Here is a 10,661-nt window from a genome sequence, read left to right as displayed (position 1 = left end):
GTCAGATTTTGGTCCCAGGTTTAATTCAATTCGACTTCTGAGTGTGGAGACCAAGGAATGACCCACATGGACAACACTGAGGGAGTCAGCCCCTCTGATGAGGGTCCCGGAGCTCTCCCCTCCCAGGAGCACTGAGAACCATCAAGAAAATGCTGCTCTAGGCCCACACGTTTAATGATGCTGTTGACAGCTGTACAATAGACATTAAAAATTATATTGTATGAAAATCACTTTTGTTAAGTGCCTGTCTTAAATGTGCTACATGTATGTAGCACAGGATCCCTGATTCTTGCTAACATTTGTTAACAAAACCAAACCAAACCTGACACTGAAAGGTAGCACTGCTAATGATCACGGCAGCTGTTTCAACAGCGTGGGTGTCACCTCTCTCCCTCTTGCTATCTCTTATCTGCAAGAACAGGGACTATTAGGTTATCCAAATAATCTCAACATTTGCTAGAGTTTGGACCAGAGCTGAGTTCAATATTTTAGTGTGTGGAATCTTAATTTAGTGATTTAAGCAAAAATTCCATTTTCTATCCCCCCCGCTCTGGTCAGAATCTGAGAGCTGTTGGGAGGATCAAGGGGAAAATGATCCCACAATAAACACCACCAGTTGGTTCAGAGCAGACTGTGCAGGGGGCCTGGAGCTGGCGTACTGAATTAAGAACATGCAGATTATGACCCGCTGAATGAGGGGGCACAAGCCACCCACACAGGGTTGGCAGGTAGCTCCCTCAGCATCCCAGCTCCCACTTTGGGGAAGTGAAAACCCCAGGGTTGTTTTGATTGAAGGCAGTTTCAAGGCACTCATACAAAGGGAGTAAATTCACAAGGTCTATTACTCGCAGGTCCCAGAACAGAAGCGAGGGGTGTGTGTGCAATGAGCCAGTCGAAGAGGGGTCCTCCATTCCAGGTCTCGAGAGCAGGAGACAGAGAGCAGGGTAGCAAGCACGTATTACTTAAGAGGTGGTTGGGACAGGCTCCACTCTAAGTGGTTATTTTGAAACGTGCCTCGGGAAAAGCAAAGCAGGAATTCCAGGGATGGGAAACCTAAGCTCAGGTCCTTATCTAAATGTCCTGAGCAGGGCTGTCACACTGTAAATGCTCAGGCAGCAACTCACAATAGCTCTTTTCTCATTACACAGACTTAGGGTGGGCTGCATTCTCACAGTCTTCTCAGGTAGCCAGGTATATGCTAGAGGAAGCTGCCCATCTCATTTGGTCATCTACCAGTGCCCAGCAAGACTGGGACCAGGTTTTTCCTTATGTCTAACCGCAGTCTTTCTTTGGGCCAATGTAGGTTCATTTCTCCCAAGGGACTCAGCCAGCTTTTCAAGTCCTGTCAGCCTAGCCCTGGGGAAGGGTGAGAGGTAAAGACAGTGCCTTAGAACTTTTATTTCTGAAACAATTACTCCATAGTGAAGTAGTAATAGCTACTTATTCCCAACATTTAGGAAGATAAGTGTCCTAGTGTCTGCAGCCTCAGCTCAAGAGCCCACAGCCTCTTGCAACATTTTCAAGCCCAGGACTGAGCCACCAGCCAATAAACCCTTAGTAACCTCAATTCAGGTTAATAAGATTAGGGGCTTGCTCCGCACACTCCCCCACCTCCCCTCGTCCGGGCACCTGTAATGCTAGGTCAGCAGGTTTGCAGCTTAGCCAGGGGCCGGGGGGAAGGGGGGCACTATGACAATTATGGTCTCTGACCTGCTACTAGATTTTAAAAAAAGGCTCCTGATGTCAGTGTGGCAGCCAGCAGCACCGTGTGTTAAGGACTAGGAATGTGGGGGAGTAACACGGAAGTTCAGGGGGAGAGCGGATGCCCTCTTGGTGTTCAGAGGACATGAGATTGGCTGGAAGGGAGGAAATATCAGCCCTTAACTCCTGATGGCATTATATCTTGTCCTTCAAATCAGAGGATGCGTATAAGTAAGCAGCAAAGTCAAAGTGCGAGGATGGTGTAGAGTGGATTAAGATATGAGTCAACTCCTAGCTATATGCCTGAAGGGAATGAAAACTTAGGTCCATACAAAAACCTGTAACAGGATTGTTTGTCATGGTTCTATTCATAACCACCCAAAACTGCCCAAATGTCTTTTACCTGGTGACTGGGTATACATCTGCACAATGGAACACGATTCAGCAACCGATTCAGCAACCAAAAGGAACGTGGACGGCTCTCAAATGCATCAGTCTTCTTAGAGAGAAGCCAGACTCAAAACTCTACATATATCACATATTTATATAACATTCTGGAAGAGGCAAGACAAAGGGACAGAAAAAAATTAGTGGTTGTCAAGGGTCAGGATGGGGGGAGAAGGTGCCCACAAAAGGGCATGAGAGAACTTCCTGGGGTGATGGAACTGTTCTATTCTTGAGTGTGGCTTGTTAAAACAACTGTATGCATTTGTCAAAATGCATAAAACCATCCACTAGAAAGGGTGAATTTTACTATTTGGAAAATAAACATCAATAAACCTGACTCAGAAAACAAAAGTAGGGACAAAGCAAGGAAGGAGCATGTCAGAGGGAATTAATGAGTCCTGGAGCTGATGACATTAGGACCAGGGAAGGTAGTAAGCTAGCTAGGAGCAGCATTAATGACCAGGAGACAGAGAAACCTAGTGTTTTTAGTTTGATGCTTTCCTTTTAAGAGGATTTTCAAGAGCACAGCAGAACTTTCATAGGCAATGTCTCCCTTGCAAATATAGGATGTAGCTTCCTTCGTACATGTGTCTTTTCTAAGCAGCAAGTGTCTGGGGAGTGTGTTAGAACAGGGACCTGGAGATCACTACGTAAGGATAAGCAAGAAGAGTTTAACCCTTCTTGGAGGAAATGACTTGGAGCTGGGAGAGACTTCGAGTGCCCTGTTTTCCCAGTGATTTGAGGTCCACAGTAGTTCAGAAAGGTCACAAGCTGTCATAGTGAATATGAAACTTAATCAGCTGAAACGATGATCAAGCTTTCTTCAGAAGGTCAAGATCGTTTGGCCAACAGCCATAACTGACACTAATAATATAAGCATCTTAAATTTCAAGCTAATACAAGTGTCCCACTTTATCTATAGCAAGGTGACATGTGGAACACCTCCACTGCATTTAACTGTGTGAAACAAAACAGAAAGAAAATGTAGGCAGATGCAAAGTAATGTCAACACCTAAAGCATTTATTTGGATATCTTTAAACTTTTTACATATGCTACATTCCAAATTTTACAAGTTGTCCACAGATAATAAAGTTTTAGCCAATTTTTTAAACAGATATGATTTTCCCTGATATGGAAAGCATGTTATATAAACATTTCTACAATAAACATAATACATGCGGAACAAATCATAAGACTAAGATGATTCGTTAGTTAGGGAAGACAATTAGATTAATGATACACACACCAGAAGATAAAAGGGCGCATGTGTTGCTATCTCATGTAAATTCATCTTCTCTGACTCCCTGACATTCTCAGAGAATGGAATCCAGGGACACCCTCTGCTAACAACAGGCTTGTATGAAATCAGCTCTGAAAGCTGAAGTATTGTTATGATTTGGTGAACATGTTTATAAATTCAACTACAGAGGGAGAAACCTGGTCTTATCATTCTAAATTTAAGCTTGGTTAACAACTGGAGAAAAGCCAAAAGAAGCTGAACTTAAAAGCTAAAGGAATGAGGATGTGACAAAGGCCAAAATAAACATTAAAATCACGATGCCATCCACAGCCCATACCACCAGATCTTATGAATGGAAGGAAGGCCAGGAAAGGGGGGCGAGCGCTGTGTTCGAAAGCAGATTTTCTTCCTCTTGGGTGAGAAGCGCTTCCGCTCAGATGGGTGACTCAGTCCCAGGCAAAAAGGGTCAAGGTCATCCTTTCAGAGGAAGGGGCTCTTCACACACCACCCTGGAGAAGCAGTGAGTGTGGCTTCTACATCTCCACTTACTTTAGCTGAAAGTCTGGATTTCCAACCTTCCTCCTGGGTGTACCGTGGAGTGTGCAAAGCTGAGCAGGATGGAACTTTTAGATGCAGAGTTCAAAGAAAACTGAGTGAAAGGGTTATTTTCATTGGCTTAAAAAAATCCAAGAGCCTCTAATTATTCATTTATCCCTTAGCCTCACCTCAGAGAGGCTCTGTATTTATTCTTCCACCAAATCTGCCACCACTCTCCATGTACCCAAGCTCTCTCAGCACGTGTCTCACACAAGAGTGGTACATGGCATGTCATGGTTATAAACTATTTTACTAAGCGGCTATCATTCTAGGAAGGCACCTCTTAGTAAGAACAATAATGTTTAAAAATAATAAAAAGCCTGGGCGCACAGGTGTCCCAGAAATGTACTAAGTGAGCCAGCAGGTAAACAGCAATTCATCTATTCCAGGAAATGCTGGAAGGGGTCGGGGTGAGGGAATTTTAAAACACTGAATTCTCATTTTTTTGCTAGTGTTTGATTCTAGATGTATACACTCTTTCAACTTAAGTCTTAGAAATAAGAGACTATATCATCTGAAAAATTAGGATACTCTTAAGTTTTCAATAAGCCCTTTAATATGAGTTTTTTCCCTCAAAGCCAAAAGTCTTGCCAAAAAAAAGGGGGGGGGCGGGGGAAACCCACCTTGTATAGCCCTGAAAATCACCCAGCACACAAAGACACCACCTTCTCTCCTTCTTCCCACAGGTTCCTCCAGCATGAGAGTCCCCCAACCCCCTCACAGCCGGTAGAGACAAGGGAATGCCACTTTTGAAATCCACTGTTTTGCTTAGAGGTAGGGTCCCATCAGCTGTGGGGACACTGACCCAGGCCCAACGCTGAGAGTCACTGAGAGGGATCAGGAAGTGTGACCCCAAAAGACCAGAGACTTTGTTTCCAGCTGCTGTTGCATCAGCTTCAGGCCTGGAGTTCCCTGTGTTCAGTAATGTGACACGGCTCAGACTACTGGGAACAGTCAAATGCAGTCAGATGCCCACAAAGGGGTTGAGTCCAGCCCAGGAAGAGAAGCTCCTTCCTGGATTCTAAAATTCAAGAAGTTACGTTTGAAGTACACAGCAAACGATGCAAGAAAATCTGCTGACAGAAGATGATTTTCATCAGTCTCTGGAGCCAGAAACTATAAAAATAAAACTGGGAAGAAAAGCTTAAATAAAGAATTTATTTCCAAATTCAGTAGAACCTATTCTCTTTCTTGAAAAGCGAACTGGGTTACAAAAATCCAAATTTATGTATTTGGTAGTGAAGTAATTATAAATGTTGCCAGTCAATGCCAACCAGTGTCTGATTTGCTTCCTGTGCATGTCCAATTTCCTCTGTGATACTGTGCTGGTGCCAGAGCTTCTGAATCTTCTTAAATCGCTCTCTGCACAAATGTAAAGGATTTCCCCGTCTAGAAAGAAGACACATGTCACTCAGGATGCATTCAGTTTATTCATCTATTATACTCCAACCTTTCCTGATTTAGGAAAAGTTACAAGTTATTGGTTTTAGATCCTCTGCAGAATTTCTCTTTGGCAGGCGCTTGTGGCTATTAATGTGTTAGCTCTGACGGTTTGCTAGGAGCAGCTGAAGGGGAGTAAGTGCTGAAAAGAAGAGGAAAATGAACACAAGCTACACCTACTCAGACTGGGGTGAGGAATTGGGGGTGGGGTTGAGCAGGAGGGTTTACGCTGAGAGGCTAGAACTATGCATTTATTATCCATTTTGTTGGTAAAACGTAAAACAGGGAGGGGCAGGGGAGAGGATGGAAAACTTGCAGGGGTGAAAATGTTCTTCTAAGTACTATCTTTCAGTTACAAAGTCTAAGCAAAGCAGTCAAATGTGAATAACTGGGGTCTAATTTAACCAAAGCACAGGCACTGCTGAGCTCATGCCTGGGGCCTTGGCTCCTGACTCAAGAGTGCCAGTCCTCTCACTCTCCGTCCAGAGCTCTTCCTCCTAAGAGCCCACGTTTCTCAGAGCAACGGTAAGAACCATCAACAGGTGGCACAAGCCCGTATCCTTGCAGTCAAGTGCCTGAGGAGCCCATCTACTTATCTTGCCTTGGTTTCCAGGCCTTCAACTTCTGCTCCCCAAGGCTGGGAAGTTACATCTAGATTAAGACTTTTATCCCATTTGGGCAAAAAGAAATGGTCTGAAAGTTCTTTAACAGTACTTGAAGGAACTGCTGTTAGCATTTTGCTTTTGATGTAACAGAAGCTACCAGAGTAGAAGTGATTAAGCCTCAAATACTGTTGTATTGCTCTATATGTTCTAAATCTTTGTTCTCTCAGATTCTTATGTAGTAAGATAAGCACATCTCTTATCAATCAAGATTTGCTCTTTTATATTACTTGAAGAGGACCAGGTCTCCCATACAAAGCCGCACAATTTACAAAGAGCTATCCCTGCAGTGCTCTGATGCTGTGGATGCCGCAGGACAATTCAAACAGCTCTCTGGAGTAAGAAATGGAAAAAGGTTGCACTCTGTCCCATTTTTTCCACAAAGCCGCACAAGTTACAAAGAGCTATCCCTGCAGTGCTCTGATGCTGTGGATGCCACAGGACAATTCAAACAGCTCTCTGGAGTAAGAAATGGAAAAAAGTTGCACTCTGTCCCATTTTTTCCCCTTATGTATCTTGATGGCCTTCATGACACTCTGAGGGCTGGGAATGGGAATGTCAAACCAGACAGCCAGGGTAGCCTCCTTCGAAGAGTCCACAGACAAAAGCCACTTGTGCTAACCCTCCAGGCAGTTAGCAGGCAGGCTTCAGGACCACGAGGTTCATTGTGTTCACCCCATGCTGAAGGCTCTGGTGGCCCAGAGCCAGTCAATCTAGTTCCCCAGGATGGGCCTTACCTGAGTCCCTGGTCAGTCTCCCCATAGTCATCAAGGTAAGGAGGAGAATAAAAACAGCCTTTGGTTTTGCCAGCTAAAAATAGCACTTGACATTCCCGTACTCTGTAGAGAGACCATTTATACATTAGTAACCAAGGTTTGGATTCAGTTCCAAATGGACTGAAGTCTTATAAAAGTAAACAAAACCATTGGGAATATGGGGTTAAGAGACACAAACTATTATACATAAAACAGATAAGCAACAAGGATTTACTGTATAGCACAGGGAATTATACCTAATAACTTGTAATAACCTATAATGGAATATAACCTGCAAAAAACAAAACAACACTGAATCACTATGATGTACACCTGAAACTAGTGCAATATCATAAATTAACTATATAATCAATAAATAAATATAAACAAACAAAACCACTGTTGGAAGAGAAGAAATGGCGTTTATAGCAGAGACACTTGAAAAAGTATCAACACCCCGCCTAAGTTTAAAAATAACTAAAAGGATTTTATTGTAACCAATATAAGGGGGGGGAGGGACATTTAGGATTAGGATTCGACAGCTCATATAATAGTGGCATTTAAAAAAATTAAGTGTGAGAAAGTTAACTACTTCTAAACATAAGGTAGTTATTCATTTATCAACCACTGTTATGAGGAAATTATTTACTTAAAAAATTGTACACAGGGCTCTCCTGGTGGCACAGTGGTTAAGAATCTGCCTGCCAATGCAGGGGACACGGTTCGATCCCTGGTCTAGGAAGGTCCCACGTGCTGTGGAGCAACTAAGACCGTGCACCACAACTACTGAGCCTGCGCTCTAGAGCCCGCGAGCCACAACTACTGAGCCCGTGCTCCACAACAAGAGAAGCCACCGCAATGAGAAGCCCGTGCACTGCAATGAAGAGTAGCCTCCACTTGCTGTAACTAGAGAAAGCCCACATGCTGCAACTAGAGAAAGCCTGTGCAGCAACGAAGACCCAACGCAGCCAAAAAAAAAAAAAAAAAAAAAAAAAAAGGTACACAAACATTACGAACTAGGTTGACCTGAAACACAAAGCAACACTCTACATGACCAGAAGAATTCTGAAATATGCCAAACAAGGTAAAAATGCTACTTTTACATTTCTCCTAAGGGTTTTAAAAAAAATGTGTCTCCTGATCCCTTTGAGAGGTTTGATTAACTTTTTCTGGTGTTAACAATTCAGCTCATCTCAACATTTATTGAGAACCTATCATATACAAGAAATTGTCAGGCACTGGGGGGTACTAAGATGACTAAGATGTGGATATAATCTATGCCCCAGAGGAGCTCAAACTCATGTCACTTCTCTCCTTCAGACCCTGCGATGGCTTCCATCTCACTCAGAGACCTCGCTAGGACACACCAGGCCCATGACTCTCCCCCTTGTGCTCAGTACTGCAGTAGCAGCAGCCTCCTTGCTGTTTCTTTTCTTTTTTTATTTTTCTTTCTTTATTTTTTGGCCATGCCGTGCGGCTTGTGGAATCTTAGTTCCCCAATCAGGGATTTAACCTGCACCCTCAGCAGTGAAAGCACGGAGTCCTAACCACTGGACTGCCAGGGAATTCCTTTTGTTTTTTTTAAATAAATTTTATTGAGGGATAATTTTTTTTAAAAAACCCATCCATTTTTACAGGACAGTTTGATGAATTTTGTCCTTGCTCTTTCTTGAACATGGCAGGCACACTCCCCAGCAATTCTGCACTTGCTGCTCCCTGCCTAGAATGTTCTCCCCACTTCTTTAGGTCTTTATTCAAGTCACCTTCCCAGGGAACCTTCCTTGGTTCCCTATCTAAAATTCAGCTCTCCAGCTGCCATTTCATATTCCCCTCCCTAGTTTATTTTTTCTCTTCTGCATGGATTGCTTTCTAAATTCTTATTTTATTTTCTATCTCCCTCACTAGAAACTGAGCTCCATGAAGGCAGAGATTTTCATATGCTTTGTTGACTACTGCATTCTCAATATCCATTACATAGTCACTGATAAATATTTGCTGTATGTTGTCAAATGTACACAACTACATACATCAGCCTGTGATATGTATGAATCCAACTATGAGGATACAACAAAAGGAGTAATTCTGACTGTGCTTGGGTAGAAAACCAAACAGCTAGAAGTTTCACATTACAATGAGGCACAAAGAAAGACCAGAATTGTCATGGGGATGGAAATGATAATGAAAGAACAGCACAGAGTTAGCATGAGCCAAATATGAGATGTGTGGAGACAAGGCTCCCCATTTTTCTCAAATGTATAAAAGAGTGGCCTCAAATCTCTGCAATGTAGTAGTTTCTTGTTCCACCCCTCAACAGATGTCTACTGTGACAGATCCAAAGCTAGAAAGCTCCTTCCAGGGCCTTACCTCAGGAAGATGCCCACCCCAGAACCACAGGAGTAGGTGTGGGCGGTGCAAGCTCCCACGTCCTCCCCTTCCAACTCCGTCTGACAGCAGTAGCTCTGGGAGCACAGCAGAGTTCCACATACAAGGCACAGAGTTGGGGCTCTGCTCTTGTCACCACCTGATTTCGGGCACCTCCATGAAATAAAAAAGCACAAGTCAAGGCTCTAAAAGACTGGCTAAAGAGCTGACGGTGGTAAAACTGCCCTGGAAAAAAATTCTGCAATATCAAGTAGAGTGAAGATGCATACAGACTATGGACCAGGCAAATTTATTTCTAGAATAGGTAACATCTCACATACACACCAACACCATGTACTGGAAACACTCAATCAACAAGTGGAGAAAAGAGAAATAAAATTATCAATAGGAGGAAAAAAATATGTAAATTAAAAAATTAAAAAAAATACTGCTACTGTCATATAATGAAGTACTACACAATAGTGAAAACTGATGAATTAAAAATTATATGTGTCAAATGTATAAATAAATCTTACAAACAATGCTGAGTGAAAAATGCTATAGGATAATGTACAATGCTATTCTAAAGCTTAAAATAATAATAATATATGCAAAATAATAATAACTGCTTAGGAATATAACCGTTTATAGTTAATGTGTTATTTAAAGTACAAATTGTTTAGATAACCTCTAATGAATCAAACTTGTCCCTCATCACCCCCTTTCTCATCTTATTCTGAAACATGGAATCATGCTTTTTACAAGTTCGGTAGTACAAGTTAGGTGGTACTACTGATGTTATGATTTCCCTACCCAAACAAAAGAGAACAATGACAAAATGCTTCAAATTCTGTGTAGAGAAGTGAGTGTTTCCAGTGGTAGGAAGTGCTCAATAAGCTAATATAAAAACTTACGAGAAATTAGATGCTTGATTAATGAGGCTGCTGTAATCCTCTGGAAGGTCTATTAACTTGTTAGATTCTCTTGGATAGCTAAAACAAAACAAAACAAAAACCACATAAAAAACCCAGTTAATATGAGGGCATATTGTAACAATGACAGGGAAACTCTTAACTTAGTCAAAATAAATAAAGGAAGACTGAATCTGAGTGACTGGGCACTACCCACAGCAGCAAAAAGCCACAGTAAGAACTTTAAAATGCACGCTTAAATAACATAGGGCCTTAGGGTTCACATTTTTACTTGAAGAACTCAGGATGAATTATCAGGACAATAGGCCGTCCTGTACACTTATATTCTGCTTCTTTCCTACTTCTTGCCTCCAACCAAGTCTTTGACAATCTTCAGCTTACCTTATAGCGTCTCTTTCACCTTCCAGGTATCTCTTAACTTCAGTGTTATGACACCAACTTCAATGTAAATGGAGAAAAAAAATTTTTTTACTTTTTAAGGGCTAGAACTAAAAAATTTTCTTCTCTAAATCCAGTAAGAGAGAA

At 42.2% G+C, this 10,661-nt stretch overlaps 1 protein-coding gene across 4 annotated transcripts in view; it reads right to left on the bottom strand.

Annotated features, from left to right (window-relative positions):
• Positions 1–5,125: 5,125 nt before the first annotated feature.
• The window catches only part of UBR2 (ubiquitin protein ligase E3 component n-recognin 2), a gene marked incomplete at its 5' end in the record, with an annotated part of 114,459 nt that continues 108,923 nt past the window's right edge, over positions 5,126–10,661 (bottom strand). For all 4 annotated transcript variants that reach the window (XM_079713355.1, XM_079713357.1, XM_079713356.1 and 1 more), the window contains 5 exons: positions 5,126–5,375; positions 6,826–6,927; positions 9,208–9,378; positions 10,119–10,196; positions 10,518–10,574. In XM_079713355.1, the coding sequence (XP_079569481.1) occupies positions 5,234–5,375; positions 6,826–6,927; positions 9,208–9,378; positions 10,119–10,196; positions 10,518–10,574 (550 nt within the window). In that variant the 3' untranslated portion in view covers positions 5,126–5,233. The remainder of the gene's footprint in view (positions 5,376–6,825; positions 6,928–9,207; positions 9,379–10,118; positions 10,197–10,517; positions 10,575–10,661) is intronic.

The sequence above is a fragment of the Hyperoodon ampullatus genome, assembly GCF_949752795.1.
Source record: "Hyperoodon ampullatus genome assembly, chromosome: 10".
NCBI classification, from domain to species: domain Eukaryota; kingdom Metazoa; phylum Chordata; class Mammalia; order Artiodactyla; family Ziphiidae; genus Hyperoodon; species Hyperoodon ampullatus.
Note: the sequence above shows the minus strand (reverse complement) of the source record. Positions and strands in the feature narration are given on the sequence as shown.